Source organism: Papilio machaon, chromosome 1, assembly GCF_912999745.1.
Source record: "Papilio machaon chromosome 1, ilPapMach1.1, whole genome shotgun sequence".
Taxonomy (NCBI): domain Eukaryota; kingdom Metazoa; phylum Arthropoda; class Insecta; order Lepidoptera; family Papilionidae; genus Papilio; species Papilio machaon.
This window is the reverse complement of record NC_059986.1, coordinates 842,093-864,956: the sequence shown is the minus strand read 5'-3', so window position 1 is coordinate 864,956 and position 22,864 is coordinate 842,093. Positions and strand designations below refer to the sequence as shown.

The 22,864-nt window shown below is 42.0% G+C and overlaps 1 protein-coding gene across 1 annotated transcript; it reads left to right on the top strand.

Annotated features, from left to right (window-relative positions):
• Positions 1 to 1,080: 1,080 nt before the first annotated feature.
• LOC106712737 (dedicator of cytokinesis protein 7) lies at positions 1,081 to 22,864 on the top strand. Its single transcript, XM_045681313.1, has 40 exons — positions 1,081 to 1,233; positions 1,340 to 1,412; positions 3,346 to 3,506; positions 3,759 to 3,969; positions 4,134 to 4,330; positions 4,463 to 4,603; positions 4,681 to 4,960; positions 5,271 to 5,457; positions 5,695 to 5,879; positions 6,018 to 6,198; positions 6,527 to 6,681; positions 7,134 to 7,252; positions 7,782 to 7,935; positions 8,166 to 8,354; positions 8,670 to 8,773; positions 9,154 to 9,322; positions 9,574 to 9,706; positions 10,213 to 10,312; positions 10,732 to 10,881; positions 10,989 to 11,166; positions 11,389 to 11,621; positions 12,005 to 12,186; positions 12,530 to 12,606; positions 12,681 to 12,857; positions 12,953 to 13,079; positions 13,457 to 13,638; positions 14,081 to 14,215; positions 14,289 to 14,429; positions 14,504 to 14,662; positions 14,760 to 14,936; positions 15,014 to 15,187; positions 15,255 to 15,385; positions 15,830 to 16,001; positions 16,508 to 16,688; positions 20,426 to 20,553; positions 21,262 to 21,327; positions 21,408 to 21,524; positions 21,750 to 21,838; positions 22,216 to 22,362; positions 22,692 to 22,864. The coding sequence occupies exons 1-40, from the start codon at positions 1,199 to 1,201 to the stop codon at positions 22,729 to 22,731; spliced, it is 5,937 nt and encodes a 1,978-aa protein (XP_045537269.1). The 5' UTR covers positions 1,081 to 1,198; the 3' UTR covers positions 22,732 to 22,864.

The following is a 22,864-nucleotide window of genomic DNA, read 5'->3' as shown; positions in this document are numbered from 1 at the left end:
GCCCGACCGCGCCACGCGACCCTACATCCAATTAGCGAGCGACCGCGAGTACATTGCGGATTACCAATGTTCCAACCGTCCCCTCCGCTTCCCTCCCATGCCCCTGTCCCTTCTTCAACTGTTAGATTTCGGAAAACGTGAGGTTTGCACGTGATTTGTATCTTGCGCTGATGACTGATCCAACTCTTTACCGAGACTGGGATTGCTTACTTAGTGTGATCGAACCGAGCACAATAAGCCGCCAATCCCGACATTGAACCTATTCAAGTAGTATATTTTTTCCACAGTAAAAATGCAACATAACAGGAAACGCAGGTTTTTCAAGTAGAATATAAATTATTTCAGATTAACTAAATGACATTATAAATTTTGTAATATATTGTATATATTAACCCATTAGTGCATAACGTTCGGTAAATCGGACGCCAATAAAATTCTAAATATCAAATTCTCTGCTTTTATTTTGGTAACCAAAAAATTTATTAGAAGTATAGAAGTGGTCGGTAACAAAACACGTTTTATGTCCCCGTGATCGAGTGACTTTTTGCAACTTTCATAACTTTCCTGAAAAGATTGTGAAACATTTTCCACGTGAAAAGTTTTAATACTTTTTCATCAGAACCGAACATGCAAACTAATTAAACTTCCAACCTTTAACTGCTCATCTATTATTTGCCTACCCTTATAGTCTTACCCAATAATTTTGTCCACGTGAGAAAGTTAAGTTTTGGATTTGCTTCGTTCAAAACGTGCTTAAGCAACCCGTCCTAGCTAAATTCGTGTAAATAATTATGTAAATATGAGTTTAAGATTTAAAATTTAATGCTGTATAATTTAAGGCTGTAATAAGATATATAAGAAGTTATTGTTATTGAACGTAAAAGTTATTTTAATTGAAAATAATAACAGAACAATTCACACAATACAAAGTATTTCGTCAAAGGAATAAAAAGTTTATTTTTTATTTTTACTAAATTACTTAGTTGGCGAAATAACCGACATCCAGGACAACACTCTTTGACAATACTGTTTGGAAAGCTGCCAAAATAACTGACAATGTTGTCATTTGTCAAAAAGAAATCGATGTTTGTTGAAATTGAAATGTTTCTATAAACAATACGTTAATTTATATATTGCATACAAAATAAGTCTTAACATATAATAGTTTTGCTTGAAAACTATAAGCTGCTGCATTTAGATGACACTGGGACGCAAATATCAGAATTGTTCTGGGTAAATGGTTTTAATAATCCTTATAGGGGTATAGCTGGCTATTGATGCATGAAGTTGGGGTCAGGAGCATTATAAATATATCAGAATTGATTTTCCCTATTTATAGGAATGCTGGGGATACTCGTAAGGTCTATGTTAGCCAGTCGAAGTCGGGTTCTCTTTCGGGGTGTTCCTCTTCAGTAAGTCTTTATTAAACATATTCTGTGCTGCCTATGAATCACGCATACCTTAATAGTTTCACTAAATAAATTTCAAGCTACATAATTTAGACCGATTTTACGTGTTTGTTGTCATTGTTTGATTATATGACATTATCCTTAATAACTCTCTATTGTGTTATATCTCTAAAACTTTAATGCATGTTGCATGCTGCCTTATTAAATAAATTCTTATAACGTGAAAGTTAAATGCCGCAATGAGATACTAAAATTAGCTCAAATATAACTCCCTTATTAAATCTTATTTTTTTGTTTTTTCTGAAATTTTCCTGAAGAAGAATTTTCCCTACCTCTATTATCCTTCTGTATATGTACAAAAGCATGAAATTCGCTGGCTATGCAACAACATGATTTATATTTTTTAAATTACATGCAACAACAATACAATAAATTATTAACATCTTTTCCGATCTTCATTAGCGGAGGCAATGAATTTATTAAAAAGAGTATTGATTAGACAAGAATGTGTTTTATGATACATTAAATATTTTGAAATGGTAAGTATAATCTTCACAAATGGAAGATATTGATATATCTCATTGGCTATTATTAATTAATTATTATTATACTAGATGTCGCCCGCGACTCCATCCGTGTGGGATTAAAACAAAAGTAATAAGTAGCCTATGTGTTCTTCCAGACTGTGTCCTACATCTGTGTCTAATACTATCAAGATCCGTTGAGTTGTTCTGGAGATACCTTTAAACAAACATCCATCCATCTATCTAAATATTATATAAAACAAGATCTGAAACGTTTTTAGTTATTGTCTTAAAATGCTACATAACTATATTTACTTTATAATACTGAAATTTATTTAGGCAATGCTGTAACTAAGAACTCATTTACATAATTATTTTGCAATATACATCAGTAAGAAACTACATGTGATTGTCACAATACCATTGTTATGTTACACTGCCATAAGCCCTTATATAATATATGAGATCATTCTTTTTTAATCTAAATCCAGGTAGGTCTTCATGACAATATTGTAATTACCTTAAAGCCATGACACTGTATAGTTATCATGGACGCTAACCAATGACAAATTATACCGTTTATACCACTGGGAGTGTTCCGAAGAACTGTTTGGACGAGTTTCGTCATTGGACGACCGGACAGACCGCCAGGTACCATCCATACCATCTGGATGGCTGGCATTCCACAACAGTGCGGTTCTCGCGAAATTTCTTGCCGCGCACGGCCGCGTTGTGGAATGGTCTGTCCTCGGCGGTATTTCCAAACCAGTACGACTTAGGGTTCTTCAAAAAGCGTGCGTATCACCATCTCAAAGGCCGGCAACGCATCTGCGATTCCTCTGGTATTGCAGATGTCCATGGGCGTCGATGAACACCTTGGTGTTCCCGCTGCTCGTTTGCCCCCCTCTCTTATAAAAAAAAAATTAAACAAAAAACCTAGTAGTATTTTTTAATTTACTTAAAAATAGATATTTAATTTGAATTTGTTCCGACAAAGTAAGATAGCAGGCAGGCAGCCAGCTGTAAAAAATTAAACCAAAATACTAAGGTTTATAAAACTTGTACACCATGTAAGTGGGATAAGGCCAGGGAGAGCTTATGATGATGATTCAAGTAGTATTTTTCTCTAGAGATCGTTTGATTGACAAGCAGCTCACTGCAGTCTTCTTGGATTGCAGTAAGCTGCTTGTCAGTCAAATTATGTCAATTAATAATGATATTATGAATAGAGAACTCTGCAAGTGTTTTAAAAAATCATTTTACGAACTTTTTAATAGACCCCTTTTCATAGCTGCAATGTTTCTTTGTTAAACTTAACCCTTAACCTTTTCTCGTCATTCAACGGGCATTCTCGGACCTTAGGTGTTCTTAACTATTTTAGGAATGTAATGTAACAGAAGTACTATTTGCAGATATCACTGTGCGACATGATCGAGCCACCGGACTATGAGGAGGTGTGCGAGCGGCTGATGGGGGAGAAGGATCCGCTCGCATACCCAACCAACGATATCGAACTGATCACCGTACCCCGTAAGATACGAACTTTGAAGCATGTGCTGCCCGATGAAGACTTGTGAGTTGTCAACCTTTTTTTTTGACCATATTTAAAAAATAATATAATTGATTGTTTTTATTTATTTCATCAAGTTACCGTCCAACATTTTACTGCACAATGTGTGCTAATTCAAGTTTAATTTATTTTTTTAAATGACTCATAATACAATCACAGCTTACCATTTAACACATTCAATGCTAATGCCACACATTCCAGGAGTTTTTTTTTACATAGAATTTACTAAAGTCAAAAAAAAAACCTTGTATACAGGACAAAAGCGCCGATGTTTGTGCGCGACTGTATAAGATGTTATACATCAGACTACACAGTTGTGGAGTACAAGTACCGCATGTACTCGGGCTCTGCGGGCGGCCGTGAGCGGCTCAACGAGCGGCTCGAGCGCTTGCTCAACGCACCGCCCCATTACTATGAAGTAGACGCGGAGCCCTGTGCAGCGCTTGACGATTTAGCTTTGCAGCAAGTGAGTTAACACTGCGAGGATTATTCTTTGGTTGATTTTTTTTATTTCTTCACAAAATACAGGCATAAAGTAGAGTTAATATTTTTCGTCTTTGTTGTTTTCAAAGACATCTAAAGTTTTTTTTCTTAATTTTGTTTAATATTCACGTATCCTCCATTTCACAGCAGTTTGAATCTCAGCCATCAAGCGGTCGTCAGTCTGTAGCTTCAATAACATCATCATTGTCCTGTAATGAGACGCTGACTCCGCGTGGCTCCTGGGCCAGCCTCGACTTACAGAGCTCATCTTCCGACCCACTCATACCTGATCTCTTCGAGAAGAAACCTCCGGAGCAAATGGACGCACTAAATGAAGCTAGGAGGTAATATAAATGTTAGAAATATAGATCGCCTACAGTTGAAATAATTTGCCAAAATAGGTAAGTTACTTCTACTGACTTTTTATGGATTCATATAACTTATTGGAAACCATTTCTAAATGTTGTTGGTGTCAGATTGGAGAACCGGCAGGCGGATCTGCTGGGGCTGTACTCCCCGTACCTGGACGAGGAGGAGGCGGTGGAGCGGAGGCTGGCGGCAGAGATGCCCTGCGAGGTGATGGGCCACAGGATACTGGTTGTCTGTCATCAGCTTAAGTATGTAAACAGAGACCATACAGACTTGTTTGAAATACTTAATTACTTAGTTATACTTACAATAAAATTATTTCCAGGTTGGAACTAGACGTGGAACCTCTATTCGCTTCTATGGCATTATTTGACGCTAAAGAAAAGAAGAAACTGTCAGAGAATTTCTATTTCAACTTGAATTCAGAAAGCACACGTCAGATGTTGTCTGGCCACGTGCCCCACGCGGACGTCTCCACGTTGAGTCGCAGCGCTGTCTTCGATATTGTGAACCCCTCACCTGATATATTCCTGGTAGTCAGAGTAGAGAAAGTTCTGCAGGGAGATGTCAATGAATGTGTTGAACCTTATATTAAAGATGATAAGGTATGTTTTACGATGCAGTTACATTTGTATACCGACGAGGTTATCTGAACCGGTGGGCAAAAGTCAAACTAAATTATGACAGCTCATTAACGCCCCCCCCCCTTTCAAAGTAAAAAAAATGTCAAGATACTCTTTGTACTGTAGCTGTCATGTCAACTAACTGCGATAGTAGCGCCTCTCACCAATTTAGATTTCCTCATTTGGCTATATTTCTAATATGATCAAATTCTTTTTTTTCTTTGGACTGGAATTTATGGTGTTCTATTAATAATCTAGATATGTAGTATTTTATTTGTTTTCTCTATTCTAGAACCGTGAGAAAGTTCGTAGTGGTGCGCAGGCTGCGTGCAATCGTCTCGGCAAGTACCGCATGCCGCTGTGCTGGAGCGCGGTGTCGCTGCTCAACATCCTGAGCGGCTCCAACAGCCTCGAGCGCGACTCTGACAAGGACGCCCTCCCCAATAACAACAACACAAATGCCAACACCAACAGCCTGGGTTGGTACAGAAGATACTAATTTAACATTTACTGTCGTTTAGCGTAGATTTCTGAGACCAGAATCTCCGTCTAAAATATTGATCACAATATGTTTTATACAGACTTTGGACTCAGAAACCAACGGTTGGTATATCGGTTAAACTATTTATTTATTTATACCATCATCTGTCACAAGTATTCTAATTTCTGTTAATTTCTGTTCTATTTACAACAGTAATTTCTTATGTATTTAACAGATCGGAAGGCGTCGTCCAGCAGTTTGGAGCAACTGCGTCGCCGTGCGGGCGAAGTGGGCGGCTCGTTGACACGCAAGGGCTCCATTGAGAGACGTGCGCTGCCCGCACAGCAGGCAGACGAGCTGGTCGCACATCTTGACACCTTCAAACCTATCGTCATCACCGTCACCAGCTTTTTTAAGCAGGTAACTTACTTAATAAAATAAAATATGAAAATATTGTTGGCGCCTGTCAAAATTATAGCAGCAAATATACAACAAATATTCATTGCGATTTAAATTATATTCGATAAACTTCTATACTTTTTACGTTAACAATTTTAGGAAACTGATAAACTTCGTGATGAAGATTTGTACAAGTTTCTCGCTGAAATCAAAAGACCCAGTTCAGCGCCGAAGAAATTGAAATGCATTCCTGGCACATTGAAGATTGAAGTGTCGCCATGTCCTGATGAGATCAAGAATGGCTTAACACCAGAATTAGCTAAATTGAATCCTTATGGAGGTAAATATCATTATAAATCTTCAAAGAGCGATATTTTACCAGAAGATTTTTCTTTTTTTTTTTTTCAAAAAATTAATCTCTTATAAATGGACTGGCTATAAGATGTAGTATTTTGTGCCAATTTGATTTTTACCAATAACTAAATAATAATATAGATAGAGTTAAATCACCTATCCATTTATAGAGATCATAGTTACAAACTAATGTTAAAAGTTATGAGATTTCGTATATTATTTCATATAGATTATGATTTTGCTATCGCTGTTTAATTCACTTATGTATGGAGAGAGGAGGGATGTATTTACTGACATTAGTACGATGATGTCAGATGAGGAGGTACGTCCGTGTAAGGAGGTGCTGTCGTTCCCGCCGCAAGGTGCGCCGGCGCCTCATCTGCAGTACCGCAACCTGCTCTACCTGTGGGTGCGCGATCTCAACCTCGCCGCCTACACCTCGCGTACAGGATCCGCCAGGAACATCACTGTACTTAACATTTCATACATTTTTCCCTGAAATGTCTAAACCGGAGGCCTAATTTTAGTCCTCTTTTCCTTCCCACCATTTTCTTATAAGGAAAGGATGGGAAAGGGAGGTGGATTTCATAGAGGAGATGCATTGGAAGGTTAAATATTCTCTTTTTGTGCGTCTCTTCTTTCGTCGATTGAGGGTAGGCAACGCATCCGCAATTGCGAATGTCTATGGGCAGCTTTTGCTTCGCCATTTCGGCGAATTCCTGTGACCGCTTGCTCGTTTGCCACCTTGTAATATAAAAAGAAACTCATCATACTAATATTATAAATGCGTATTTTTAGATGGATGTTTATTTGATCTCCAGAACGGCTGAACAGATCTTGATGAAGTACACTTCCCACTCTTGTCTATGTCCACGTTAGAGTACAATTGTGAAAGATTATCTAAAAGCATTGACATTCTAGGTTCGTATACAATTAATGTCTGGAGAGGAGCAGGCTTCAGCTCTGCCGGCCATCTTCGGCCGCAGCTCCTGTCCAGAGTTCAGCACTGAGGCATACACCACTGTGCTCTATCATAACAAGTATATAATATATATGTTTTATACTATATTGTATGAGAGCTTCGGTGACTCAGGGGTTAAGTACTTGATTTGCAATCTGAAGGTCCTGGGTTCGAATCCCGCCATGTACCAATGTGTTTTTCGATTTATATAAGCACATTTATCCAACATTCTTACGGTGAAGGAAAACATCGTGATGCTGAAAATATCTGAGAAGAAATCTAATGATATGTATGAAGTCAAACCGCACTTAGCCAGCGTGGTTGACTATGATCTAGTCACCCCTAACTTGGGGTAGGCTCTAAGCTTCTCAGTTGGGGACGTATAGTGAGCTGATGATGATGACGATACTATGTTCCTTTTTAAATTACTGGGTAAAAGCATTTAAACTATATTTAGTTAGTAACAGCGCCCAAAATTGTTAAGTGGTCACCTTGAAAGAGAAAAAGTCTAGAAACAATTCAAAGGATTCGCCTAACATTCGCAACAATCCACTAAAAATATTAATATCTCTGCCTTTAATTGTGACTTATTCTACATGATATACAAGGAACCCATCTCTATACGATGAGATAAAGTTGAAGCTTCCCGCGGATTTGGGTGATCAGCATCACCTGCTGTTCACTTTCCTGCACGTCTCCTGCCAGAGGAAGCCAGTCCCACCCGAGCAGGAGAAGAGTGTGGAGACACCTGTCGGGTACTCGGTCAGTTAACAAAAATATGTCTCTCTCTCTCTTGTATTCAGGTTTTTTAACTTATGATTTTTTTCAGCCGTGATTTGTATTGTGTTTTTTAATATACCTTGATAAGCGAGAATCCAAGGGAATGCGATTTATTTCTCGCTTATAGAGGTTTCTTCTTACCCGAGTTTCTCGCTTATAGGAGTTTCTCTCACATCCAAGTTTGACCGTGGTCCTTTAATTTCCATCTCCAGTGGCTGCCACTGTGCCGCAATGGTAAACTGACGTGCGGCGAGTTCAGCCTGCCGGTGATGCAGGAGGAGCCTCCGCCCAACTACAGCTATATCTTCCCTGACGTGCTGCTGCCCGGCACTCGCTGGATAGACAACCACAAGCCAATATTCACCATATCACTGGATGCCCACACAACCGTGCACCCATTGGTGAGCTATATTAAGAGTTAAGACTCTCTCTCCCTCCCTCTCTATCTCTTTTTCTCTCTCTCCCTCTCACTTTTTCTCTCTCTCTCTCTCCCCCTCTCTCTCCTCTCTCTTTTTCTCTCTCTCTCCTCCTCTCTCTTTTTCTCTCTCTCTCCCCCTCTCTCTCCTCTCTTTTTCTCTCTCTCTTTTTTTCTCTCTCTCCCTCTCCCTCCCTCCCTCTCTCTCTCACTCTCTCTCTCTCTACATAGAGCTTTCAGTTTTTCTTTCACATGAACACAAGAACGTTAAATGTAAACTTTAAACTCATATAATACACAGGACGGGTATATAGAGAGGTTTGCGATGGCGTGTGAGGCTGTGCAAGAGGGCAACATTCCTCCCAGGATAGGACTCGCCAACATGGAGGCTGAACTGCGCGCCAGGTTATATTTATTTACATTTCTACTTTATAACGAGCAAGTGGACACTTGATATTTTTAAATGATGTTTCACCTTCCTAAGAGTCTTCTTCTCTGCTTAATATATCTCATTGTCTACTTCCCTTCTATATAAGATAAGGAAGGGAAAGAACTAAAATTAGGTCTCCAGCTCCATATCTATATATATAAAAGAAAGTCGTGTTAGTTACACTATTTATAATTCAAGATCGGTTGAACTGATTTAGCTGAAAATTGATGGAGAGGTAGTTTAGTACTAGGAGACGGACATAGGAACGTTTTTATCTTGTGTGCATTTTATTCCGCGCGGACGAAGTCGCGTGTAAAAGCTAGTTTCTAATAATGTTCATTGATGTATGATATAGTATATCAGAGTTGCGTAACGCCAACGTGGAGGTGGTGGCGCGGTACCTGCCGGTGCTGTGTGACAAGCTGCTGCAGCTGCTGGTCGCACCCCCCACCCTCGCCGGACACACCCTCAACATCGCACAGGACGTCTTCACCTGCCTCGCTCAGATATTCACAGATATCACGGTATTTTTTACTCTGTTAACAAATTAATTATTGCATTTTGTATGGATAAATGTTTAATTTTGGATGGATAAATGTTTAATTGAAGGTATCTTTGAAACGGTTGAACAGATTTTGATGAAATTTGGCATAGATGTAGAACACAGTCTTGAAAACTTACTTATTAATTTTTTTTTTAAATACCATGCGTACATAGTCGTGGGATAAAGCTTGTAGTTTTTATTTTTACTTACTTTGGTTATATTTTGTTACAGAATATGAACGAGGGTGCGTCGTGTGATGCACATGGACGCAGCAGTCTCATCACATGCTATGTGCAGTACCAGTGCACCATCCCACGACCCTCACTCACTGATGCAGACATCGGCCTGCCTCTGCCACCATCTGGTACCAACAATCATTTTATCTTACTAATATTATAAATGCGAATGTATGGATGGATGGATTTTTGAAGATATCATGGATGTAGAACATAGTCTGAAAGAACTTAAAGGCTACTATTTTTTTTTTAATTCCGCTAGTCATTAAATTAAATATATTTTAAAAATACTGAAGATACTGAAATTATATATAAGCAACTAGCTGTCGCCCGCGACTCCGTCCGCGCGCAGTTAAAAAATGGGGAGGGGGTTATGAAAAATAGATATTAGCCGATTCTCAGACCTACTGAATATGCTCACAAAGTTTCATGAGAATCGGTCAAGCCGTTTCGGAGGAGTTTAACCACAAACACCGCGACACGAGAATTTTATATATTAGATATAAGTAACTTTCTTTATATTTTTTTCTACACAAAACTAAGTTAAAAATAAATAACTTAGATGTAACTTAACTATCAATTTCGTACGAAATATTAGAGTTGTATTAATAACTTATATATTCTGTTATTGTAGTGATGAGTGATGGTTCGTGTAAGATCCTGCATGAGGAGCTGGCGCTGCAGTGGGTGGTGGCCAGTGGAGCCACCAGGGACCTCGCTATGCATAACTCATGGTAACAAACAAACAAACAAACATATAATTATAATATGCATTTGTATACTCAAACTAGCTGTCGCCCGCGACTCCGTCCGCGCGCAGTTAATAAGCTTATATGACAAGTTCGTAGATTTACCATAGCAGCGCCATCTATTGATTACTTACTCAACCCAGTCGAAAGGTATCGACATCTGTTAGAATCATTTGGAGTTAACAGATAATTGTGACTGTCAAATAATAACAGACAAATAATTAGCAATAAATTAAAATTGCGACTATAATTTGAGATTTAAACTATCCTATCTCTCAAGTTGGATCGAACTGCACATGGTGTGCGAATTTTATTATAATCGGTTAAGTGGTTTAGGAGTCCATTGAGGACAAACATTGTGACACGAGATTTATATATATTAAGATATTGTCATGTCATGTCAGGTCCTTGTTCGAGCTGATGATAAAGTCAATGGTGGAGTACTTGTACTGGAGTGGAGCACATGAGGCTCCTCGTAAGGCTCGATTCCCTGATCAGTTCACTGATGATCTTACCACCCTCGTCAATAATGTCACCTCAGAGATCATCTCAAGGTATGTAAGGTTACAAAAAAAAATTCTTAGTACTCAGAGACATTAAGTGATGACTAAGTAAGACCACTTAAAATATTTAATTATATAATTTCTGTATGTTTTTACAGTTACGGAAGCAACAGCCGCCTGACGCAAAGCCTCAATAACAGCCTAGCGTTCTTCTTGTTTGACTTGCTGAGTGTTATGGACAGAGGTTATGTGCTGGCGCTCATCCGCGGCTACCACAAGCAGATGTCTGCTAAGATAGCCTCCTTACCTGATGCTGTACCCCTCGTACACTACAAGGTCTCCCCCCCACTCTAATAAAAGCATACAAGTCACGTGACACAAATTGAAAGACAATTCTTGGCTTGTCTCTTGCATTTTGTGTCATTTCTTTTGCTTAATTCCATTATTCAGTGTTGTTAAATTATTAAAAATGTTCCTTATTGTAGATTTAATAATAATTAAACTATCCTGAGTTAAGAATGTGTGTTTAAGTAGTCTTATGATTATTTATTGATGCAGTTGGCTTTCCTTCGCATCATCTGTTCACACGAGCACTACGTGTCTCTGTGCCTGCCTGCGGGCGGGGAGGGGGAGCTGCTGGAGGCGGAGTGTACCCCCGGGGGCGGAGGCGCCTCCCCTCGCTCGGGCTCCACCTCGCAGGCGCCCCCGCTGGCGCTCAGCGCTGACTTCCGCTCGAGGCACTACCTCGCCGGACTGTTGCTGGCTGATCTCACATCAGCTTTGGAACTTCAGTCAGTATATCTTAAGACTATAAAGTAAATTATTTTTGAAAGAATAATTTTCTATGGCAACACCTCATTTAATTTTTTGCTTTTAAAAAAAAACGAGTATTTTTTCCTTGTATAAAAGGGTGGGAAACGAGCAAACGGTCACCTGAATTCGTTGAAATAGCGAATTAACCGCTTCCAATAGACATTTACTACAGAGGGGACGTACAGAAAGGGGATATTTCCCCTTCCTAAGCGTCCCTTTCTCAGTTAAAAGATGCGAATGGTAAGGTTTTCTACAACGAAAGTATTTGAATATGAGAAGTATTACAATTCTACTGTTGTGTAATTTTTTTAAACAAAATGGTCCTTCGAGCCGGATGTTTGAGAAGTAGATGTGTATGCAGGAGCCCGGTGCTGCAGCAGGCGGCAGTGAACGGTGTGCTGGCTCTGCTGACGGCGCACGACGCGGACCCTCGCCTGCAGGCGGCTGCGCTGAAGGCGCGCGTCGCCAGCCTCTACCTGCCGCTGCTAGGTATCGTCATGGATGCACAGCCTCAGCTACATCGCGGCTTCACCACAGGGAAAGGTATACACGAATAACTAACCAATACAAATAAACTTTTTTTAGCAACTAAAACCATTGTTTAAAAAAGAATAACAAGATGGTTATTAGGTTTATTATTTTACAAACTGAAAACTTAATTTATTTTAATAAAATTTACAAGATTGAAGGGAAAAACAATCAGCAATTAACCGACACAATGCACTTTGATACGACCTGTCACTACAGAAGTCAACGAGCAAATGATCACTTTCTGAAGTCGACTCCCTTTAAATTAGGTGACGTCACACATTGTCTATTTATTTATTTATTTGATCCTTATAGTATATATTTAATTGTTTTTTTATTTGGATAAAAATGTCAACAGAATCTCTCCAGTTAGATGGTGAATTGAGTCAGTTCGGCAATTTCTATAATACGTCATCACCTGAGGATTTCAAACAGGTAATTTTTTGTCAAATTACATAAATTTATCATTTTTTTTATTATTATTAAAGTGGGATTGTAATTTTGTTTAGAACGGTCGTCCACCGTTCAACAGTGAGACGAGCCGCAACCTGCTGATGTGCCTGGCGTGGGTGCTGAAGTGGACTTCTCGTGGTGTGCTGGCTGCCTGCGCTGCTGAACTACCAGCACCACGTCTGCATCAGCTGCTCGCTCTCCTCGACCTCTGCTTCAAATGTCACGAGTATAAGGTAACAATTATACTAAAATACGTACGTTCTGAAATAAATTGGACATTTTTCCATGTAAGTTGAAATTAGTGTTAAATAAATTTTATTGTTTTCAGGGTCGTAAAGAAATATTGAAATGTGCACAACAAAATGTTCGTAAGACAACAGATATCAAGGCGAAATTAGAGGACGTTATACTTGGACAGGGCTCCGCTCGTAATGACTTTATCATGCGACGTAAAGGTAACAAAAAATACAATATACTTCTTACTAATATTATAAACTAGCTTTTACCCGCGACTCCGTCCGCGCGGAAAAAAAAATAGAAAACGGGGTAAAAATTATCCTATTTCCTATTCCTGGTTCTAAACTACCTGCCCACCAATTTTCAGTCAAATCGATTCAGCCGTTCTTGAGTTATAAATGGTGTAACTAACACAACTTTCTTTTATATATATAAGATATAGATACGAAAGTTTAGATGGATGGATGAATTTTTTGAAGGTATCTCTGGAACGGCTCAATAGATCTTGATGAAATTTGCCACAGATTAGAATAGATAAGCGGACGTAGTCGCGGGCGAATAGAGTAGTGAATGTTAATAGGATTGTGTTGTACAGGTGGATCATCAGGTCGTGGATGTGGTGGGCGGGGTGGTCGCGAACGTTGGCGCAAGGAGTGGGTGCGGGGCGGGGCCAGGTCCAGGCCCGCCTCCCCCGCCCGCCCACACCCCGCCCTCGCCGCAGCACTCGCAGCTGAGCTCGCCCTCGCACTGCTGCATGCGCTAGAGACCATCGTACAGGTAACTTACACTTTGCAATAGTATTTAAAAGATTTTTAACAGTGCTAGATCTTGTAACACCAATATTTGTTGGTTGCACAAATGGGTCTTGACCGGTGCAATACCACGACCACACAGAAGACAGTAGAGTCTGATGAGTGTGGTGCCGGAGGCCTAATTTTAGTCCTCCTTATCCTCACACTCTTTTCCTATTAGGAAATAATGGGAAGGGGAAGTGAATTTGGCGGAAGACGGGACGCGAAGGAAAGGGAAATATTCTCTTTTTGTGCGTCCACTTCTCCGTTGATTAAAGGTAGGCAACGCATCTGCATTTGCGGATGTCTATGGGCAACGGAATTCAGGTGGCAGTTTGCTCGTTTGTCACCTTTTGATATAAAAAAGGTAACAATTTGTATTTCAATGTACTTGTATCGCATAAACTATTTGTATGTTGTGTGTGCAGTCAGTGAGCGGGCTGGAGTGGGGTCAGACTGCGTGCAGCGCGGCGCTGGGCGTGCTGCTGCGTGCTCTGCAGCGCGACCAGAGCGCGCCCGTGTTGCAGCACATGTTCGCCTCAGTGCGCGCACTCATCGTCAAGGTAACTACATTACTCTAATAATTTGTTTGGAATCAACAAACATTGAATGTTTTAATGTGATGTGTTTTTTCAGTTGGGATGGTCGTGCTGCGGTGAGGAGTCGGGCATCTGCCGCGTGCTGCTGCGGCACTGCGCCGCGCTGGCTGCCGGCACTCGCGCGCACGCCTCCGCAACACTCTACGCCCTCATGCGCCAGCACTACCAGCTCGGGAATGTTAGCACTGCACCTACAAATACACTCCCAAGAAGTCACTAGTAAAAAAAAAACTAATTCATGTTCTCTTACAGAACTTCAGCCGTGTAAAGATGCAAGTGACGATGTCGTTGTCGTCCCTGGTGGGTACATCCGCCACGTTCAGCGAGGAGGCGCTGCGACGTGCGCTCAAGACTGTACTCGTGTATGCTGAGCGCGATGTAGAGCTGCAGGACACCTCCTTCCCCGAGCAGGTAACACCCACACTCTTATATACCACGCCCACAATACTGGTGGGGGACGTCTCTCATACCAACATAAGTGTATATATGCAATTTGTTCTTTTTCCAGGTGAAAGACCTAGTATTCAACCTGCACATGATCCTGAGCGATACAGTGAAGATGAAGGAGTTCCAGCAGGACCCGGAGATGCTGTTGGACCTGATGCACCGCATAGCTCGCGGCTACCAGCACAGTCCAGATTTACGGCTCACTTGGCTAAATAATATGGCGCAGAAACATATGGAGGTGACATTTAATTAAAATAGTAAGTAGGGGGTGATTCATGTCAGTGTATTGTGACATAATGTGATGTGATGTGACAGAGATCAAATCACCTGGAGGCTGGTATGTGTCTGGTGCACGGCGCGGCGCTGGCGGCGGAGCAGCTGAACGCGGGCGGGCGTGGTGCTGCTCTGCTGCAGAAAGTCACACACAACGCCCTGGACGAGAGCTGTGCTGATGCCCTGCATCATCATCTCACACACCAGGAGCTACAGGTACCTACATTCCATCTTTCTATTTAAATTTCATTGGACTTTGAAAGTATTATGTGTTGATGTACAGGCACTGCTGGAGCATGCAGCAAGTGAGCTGATGGCTGCGGGGATGTACGAAGCTGTTAATGAGGTGTACAAGGTTCTCATACCCATTGCTGAGGAGCAGCGCGACTACAAGAAGCTGGCCAACATACATGGGTACGCCACACAAACACTAACTACAACTTTATACACTTATTTCCTTTATAAATTTACTAGGTGTCGCCTGTGACTCTGTCTGTGCGGAATTTAAAAAAAAACTTGATATGTAACTTACGTGTTGTTGTAGACTATCTTCTATATCTATGTCAAATTTTATCTAAATCTGTTGAACTGTTTTGGATATACTTTCAAACATCCATCCATTCATACATCCAAACATTAGCATTTATGTATATAAAAGAAAGTTGTGTTAGTTACACTATTTATAACTCAAGATAGGTCGAACTGATTTAGCTGAAAATTGATGGGGAGGTAGCTTAGAACTAGGAGACGGACATAGGAACTTTATCTTGTGTGCATTTTTTTTATTCCGCGCGGACGGAGTCGCGGGTAAAAGCTAGTTTATAATATTAGTAAGATATCAATTGGTCTTTATTTAAGGAAACTGAACGAGGCATTCACCCGCATTGAGCAGTTACACGGCAAGAGAGTGTTCGGTTCATACTTCCGCGTCTCCTTCTACGGAGCTCGCTTTGGTGATCTTCACTCCGAGGAGTTCATATACAAGGAGCACGCTCTCACAAAGCTGCCAGAGATCTTCAGCAGGTTGGAGGTATGACAACATTCACAACAATACCACACATATACACAAACGTACGTACACGTATTCGTTATAGAGTACGTAAGTACGTACGTTTCAAAGAGACAGACATTCATGTCTAGTTTTCTATATCTAAATGGATGGATTGATGTTTGAATGAATGTATGGATCGATGTTTGTTTGAAGATATCTCCGGAACGGCTCAACGGATCTTGATGAAATTTTGCACAGATGTAGAATATAGTCAGGAAAATACATAGGCTAATTATTACTTTTTTTTAATTGCTTGCGGATGGAGTCGCTGGTGACAGCTAGTATAAACAAATTTCTGAAATTATTGATGTGAAATATCTATAGGATCACTTGTAAACCGAATTGTTGGCGTGGCGACGCTTGCCGTGGCGACGGGTCGCCACGCTATACTGAAGTGTATAATATTATCTTTTATGCATATAACTTGTACACACACGATGTTTCACATCTGCCAGGCGTCCCATGACGGCTTACATTTTTTTCAGAACTTCTACGGGTCTCGTTTCGGCTCGGACAACGTGGTGATAATAAAGGACTCAAACACTGTGGACCCCGCGACACTGGAGCCCGACAAGGCGTACATACAGATCACCTACGTGGAGCCCTACTTCGAGCCTCACGAGCTGCGCAAGCGCATCACTCACTACGAACGCAATTATAACATCAGTGAGTACAGGGAACTAGGAATTCTTTTTTTTTTTTTTTTTTTTTTTTATAAGAGAAGGGGGCAAACGAGCAGCGGGAACACCAAGGTGTTCATCGACGCCCATGGACATCTGCAATACCAGAGGAATCGCAAATGCGTTGCCGGCCTTTGAGAAGATGATACGCTCGCTTCTTGAAGGACCCTAAGTCGTAGCAGTTTGGAAATACCGCCGAGGACAGACCATTCCACAACGCGGCGGTACGCGGTAGAAAGCTACGCGAAAACCGCACGGTTGTGGATTGCCAGCCATCGAGGTGGTGTGGATGGAACTTGGCGGTCTGTCGGGTCGTCCGATGACGGAACTCGGCGGCAGGAATTGTTCCAAACAACTCTTCTGAGCACTCCCCGTGGTAAATACGGTAGAAAATGCAGAGGGAACTAACGTCCCTCCGCAACGCCAAAGTGTCGAGCCGATCAGTAAGAACTCGGTCGTTGACGATTCGAACCGCTCTCCGTTGTATGCGGTCAAATGGAAGAAGCTGGTACTGGGGTGCTCCCGCCCAGAGATGCGAGCAGTATTCCATGTGGGGCCGAACTTGCGCCTTATAGAGCTGAAGGCGATGGCCCGGTAGGAAATACTGCTTCGCTCTACCGAGCACACCCAGTTTTTTGGAGGCCAGCTTGGCCTTGTCTTCCAAATGACCGCGATACTGAACGTCGTTCGATATGTCAACGCCGAGAATACTGATACTGGCTGAGGCAACCAGGGGAGTGCCCTCGAAACGAAGATCCACGACAAAGGGTTGTTTTTTAGCGGTAATGGCGCATACTTGTGTCTTTTTGGGATTGAAATCAACGAGATTTCGTCGACCCCAATCCGAAACTTCACCCAGTAGGGTCTCCAGTTCAGACACAAGTTTGGTCCGGTTCTCGTCGGCAGTAGCCCGAGAAACGTTAGCGCGGGCCGTGTACAATGCATCACCCGTGCTATCGTCTGCATAACAATGGATGTTGCTAATTTGCAGCATGTCATTGATATGCAGAAGAAACAGGGTGGGCGACAGTACACAGCCCTGTGGGACACCAGCATTAATTGGTTTGGGGTCCGAGCATGCACCGTCGACAACGACCTTGATGCTTCGACCCTCCAAAAAGCTGGCAATCCAGGCGCGTAGTTTCTCGGGCAGCCCGTAGGAAGGCAGCTTCGAGAGAAGTGCTCTGTGCCATACCCGATCAAAGGCCTTGGCCACGTCCAAACTAACCGCCAGGGCCTCCCCCTTGCCCTCGATCGCCTCCGACCATCGATGCGTGAGGTACGCAAGAAGATCACCAGCTGAGCGACGTTGTCGGAAACCGTACTGACGATCGCTAATCAGCTGATGCTCCTCAAGGTACCTCATAAGTTGGCAATTGATGGTCGTTTCCATGACTTTCGAGAACAAGGTGGTAATGGCGATCGGCCTGTAGTTGGACGGGTCTGAGCTATCGCCTTTTTTCGGGATCGGGTGGATTATGGCAGTCTTCCATGATTTCGGGACAATGCCTAAGGAGTAGGAGAACCGGAACAGGCGCGTTAAAACCGGTGCCAACTCAGGAGCGCAAGTCCTAAGCACGATGGGGGGTATCCCGTCAGGCCCACTCGACTTATGGATATCCAGAGATTGCAGCGATTTCCGCACTGATCTCTGGATAAACTGGATTTCGGACATAGAGGTCTCACCGCGTGGGATTTTCGGCGGCGAGTTACCTTTGTCATCCAGAGTCGAGTTGGCCGCAAAAAGAGAGCCCAGAAGATCGGCTTTCTCTTTTGCGGTATGGGCCAACGAGTCATCCCCCCTGCGCAAAGATGGTAATGACGGCTTACAGAAATTCCCCTGGACAGCCTTGGCAAGAGACCAGAACGCACGAGTTCCCGAAGGAAGGTGCACTAGCCTCTCACCAATGCTGGCCACGTGTTCGGACTTTGCCTTGGCAATCACTCTTTTGAAGGACCTGGAGGCAGAGTTATACTTCTTTTTTAACTGGCTGGTATTTACATCCCTAGCTGCTGACGCCTCAGCCCAGGCTCGATAACAGTCCTGCTTGTAGCGCGAGGCTAATTTGCAGGATTTACCAAACCAGGGTCGAGAACTGCCTCCGATGGGCACAACTGAAGATGGAATAAAAAGATCCATCCCCTGAAGCACCACATCAGCGACAGAATCGGCAACAGCGTCGGGATCATCCAGCCTGAAGCAAACTCTCTCCCATGGGTAGGATGCAAAAAAGGACCGCATCTCATCCCAGTCTGCTGACCTATAGTGCCACACTCGGCGAAGGCCATTCGGTTTGAACCGTGGGCGACGCGAGATGGGCACTGTGGTCCGGATCAGGCAGTGGTCTGACGAGCCCAAAGGGGCTTCGACGGAAACCTTATAGCTGTCCGGATGTGAAGTCAGCAGAAGGTCCAACAGGGAAGGTGTATGGTCTTCGACATCTGGGATTCGCGTGGGCGAGGTGACCAGCTGTGTCAGGTCATAAGACAAGGCAAAGTCGTGGACAGATCTCCCCGCATGATCGGTGGTACGAGAGCCAAGCCAATCGGCATGGTGGGCGTTGAAGTCGCCTAGTACCACGATTTCAGCGGAGGGGATCTGTGCCAGAACGGAATCTGTAGCCGTTTGGACTTGCTCCATGAGTTGGTCTGTTTCGGCATTACCGCTATGGGACCTATAAAGGCACGCATAGACCCGCGGATGGTCGTCGCCATCTACGCGCAGCCATAAAAGAGATAGGTCCCTACCTTCAAGAAGGCTGAGGCGACGAGAACAGATATCCTCCCTGACGTACACGCATACCCCAGCCCGGGGCAAAAAGGACTGTTCTAATTTGTATCCGGGGCAGGACAGATACGAGGTGTCCGCCGGAGAGGATATCTGCGTCTCGGTAAGAAAAAGCAAGGCCGGCTTTGCCGTCCGGAGATGGTAGTGGACGGCCTCCAAGTTGGAATGGAGCCCCCTGATATTGCAGAAGTCCACGGCATGGGTGACAGGGGGTGCTGAAAGTACCTTGCTTCGTTTGCCCCGACCTTTGCAAGCGAGCGGAATGGTGCCCCCCCCAGAATACGCGGGGCGGCCCGTGCGCTTACCCCCAGACTCCGAGCGGGAGTTCAGGCGTAAGCGCACGGAGGGGGATTCTCCAATACCAGGGGTATTGGTACCCCCCTGGGGTATTTTATCTTTCAATCCCACTGCCATGCTGTATTAAGGGGGGGGGGGGGAGTTTAGGCCTCCGGCCCAATTCATTTAAAAAAAACAAGTCAGATTGTCTCTGGTAAACAATTCAAACTGAATTGTACCTAACTGTTCTAATTCTTTTCAGCTATTGCAGTTACTGACGGTCCTATCAGACCAACAAAAACTAGATTTTATAATTTTGCGAAAAACAAATGTAAGCTCTTCCCATCACATAGGACTTGATCTAAAATCAGTTGCACAAATATACCGGTTCGCTCATTGCAATACCATGATCACACAAAAGATAGTCTTTCCTTTTTCCACTCTATTCTTATAAGAATGCAAAGGAAGGGGAAATATTATCTTTATGAGCGTCCTCTCCACTGTCTATTAAAAGTAGGCAACGCTTCTGCTATTTGAATGTCTACGGGCAGCGGTCGTTTCACTATTACTGTTAATAAAAAAAAAAACTTTTCTTTGCGCTGCATATGACATTATTCTAGTGATGTCCAACTTTGTAACTGTGTGGTGTTTGTGTACAGAGCGGTTCATGTACGCGACGCCGTTCACAGTGGGAGGTCGCGCTCACGGCTCTCTGGCTGAGCAGTGCAAGCGCAAGACCATACTCACCACTGCACATCACTTCCCATATGTAAAAACCCGCATACAGGTACTATATAATGTATACACTCGACATATCTGATATTTGGTCACAATCCTTACTTAATAATATAAATGCGAAAGTAACTCTGTCTGTATGTCTCGCTTTCACGCCAAAACTACTGAACCGATTTAAATGAAATTTGGTACACAAATAGTCTAGAGCCTGAGGAAGGACATAGGCTATATTTTAACGCGAAACAGGGGTTGTAAGGGGTGGAAATTTGTTTGGAAGTATCGTCATTTTTACAGTTACAAGTGTAAAACTTATTTTTGTGGCTGCTAATTTGATATAAATAAATATAAAATTCAACGTGTGAAAAAATGTTACCCTCAAAAGTGCTAAATAAAAATAGGGGATGAAATTTTGTTTGGGAATATTTTAGACATTTGGCGCGGTCCTGGCACACCTCTCTATTTTCTTCTACACCCATACATGAAATCATAGCACGTCGGTTAAGTAAAATAGTTAGCCTTAAAAATTCTATCCGAGGACAGAATTTCACGCACGGGCAAAGCTAGTTAAATATAAAAAATATTAAATATACACCGAGAAATCAAAAACGGTGAGCAGAAGTCAAACTAAATTATAACAGCACACTAACGCCCCCCTTTGAAAGTGAAAATGTCGAGATACTCTTTGTACTATAGCTGTTATGTCAACTAACCGCGATAGTAGCGCCTCTCACCAGTTTAGATATCCTTGTATTTTTGACAGGTGGTACAGCGAACTCAAATAATCCTCTCACCCATCGAAGTCGCTATTGAAGATATACAAAAGAAGGTAATCATTTCTAATAATTTTAATTTACAGTTGTATTATCGATAGACGAAGTATTTAATGTCAAATATCCAATGTATCAGATCGCGGAGCTGGCAGCGGCGACGTGTCAGGAGCCTGCGGACCCCAAGATGCTGCAGATGGTGGTTCAGGGTTGCATTGGCACAACAGTCAACCAGGGACCTCTAGAGCTCGCACAGGTACCCCAAGTGTCCGGCACGAAGGACCATATACTCTAGAAAATGTTGAATTTTTTGAAAAACTTAGTTGCTTTGTTGTTTGATATCAAGATAGTAAGCAGTTATTAATAAATCAATTCATTAGAAGGATACGAAACATTCTAATCTAAATAAACTAAAAAAAAAACCTATGTATTTCAGATTTTTTTCATTTTAGGTTTATTCAAAGTAATTGTTTGTTGTCAGGTGTTCCTGGCGCCGGTGGCGGAAGGTCGTCAGCCTCCAACTCGCCTCACCAACAAGCTGCGTCTCGCATTCAAAGACTTCTCCAAAAAGTAATCCATTTTATGACTAGGACTAGGACTTATTATGGAGCAATTAGTAAAATTGAATACAGTACGAATTATTTAAATATTACTGACACAGGCTGGGTAACTAAACTAAAATTGTTGACCTGCAGATCAGCTCATATGTGTAAAACAAATCAGTTCAATATGCATAGTGTTAAGATTTGCGTATCGAACTGCGAGTCACCATAAAGCTCTCGGCTCATCAACTCACATAGATAAGATGTGAGCTGCAAAAATAGTTGTTGAGCCGCAACTCAACTATTCAAATTTTGAACTTTTGAACCGAATCAGAACTGCTTTACATTCACTACTGTAGTTGTTATCAGTGACTTACCAATTTGTTTTTATTTCTATATTTAAAGATGTCACGACGCGCTTCGCAAGAACAAGAACCTGATCGGCAGCGACCAGCGCGAGTACCAGCGCGAGTTGGAGCGTAACTTCCAGCGCTTCACTGAGCGCCTCGCTCCCCTCGTGCGACACACACCTGGACATGTCGCCATGCTCAGGTATTGTACCCAGATAGGGGGTAGGCAGAGAACAAAAGAACAACCTTAAATGTATTATAAATCCAGATATCTTGGTGGATTTTGAACTTTGCGCGAGAGCATTGCGCCAAGATATTTGATATAAACTATATATAAATTTAATATTCGAGAAAATTTGCTAATACATAATATTGTAATAATTACGCTTCAAATTATTTCGTAACATTTACAATATAATATTTATATTAAAAAAATTAAACGTGTAATGGCAGTTTTAGTTGTTTATATAATTTCTTTTTTTATATTTAATTGCATCTAGTTGATACTTGATATGATAAATTTTGTTACAGCAACGGTCTGAGCAAGCACGACTACAAATATCAAGCTTAATACATCCTCGTATTACATTACAAGAAAACTTTTTTTAATATCAAAATGTCGTATATTTTTTATAATATTTTAATTACAAATTATAAAAAATAGCATCAATATTGTCATGATCAGTAGCGAATTCTCGATCTCC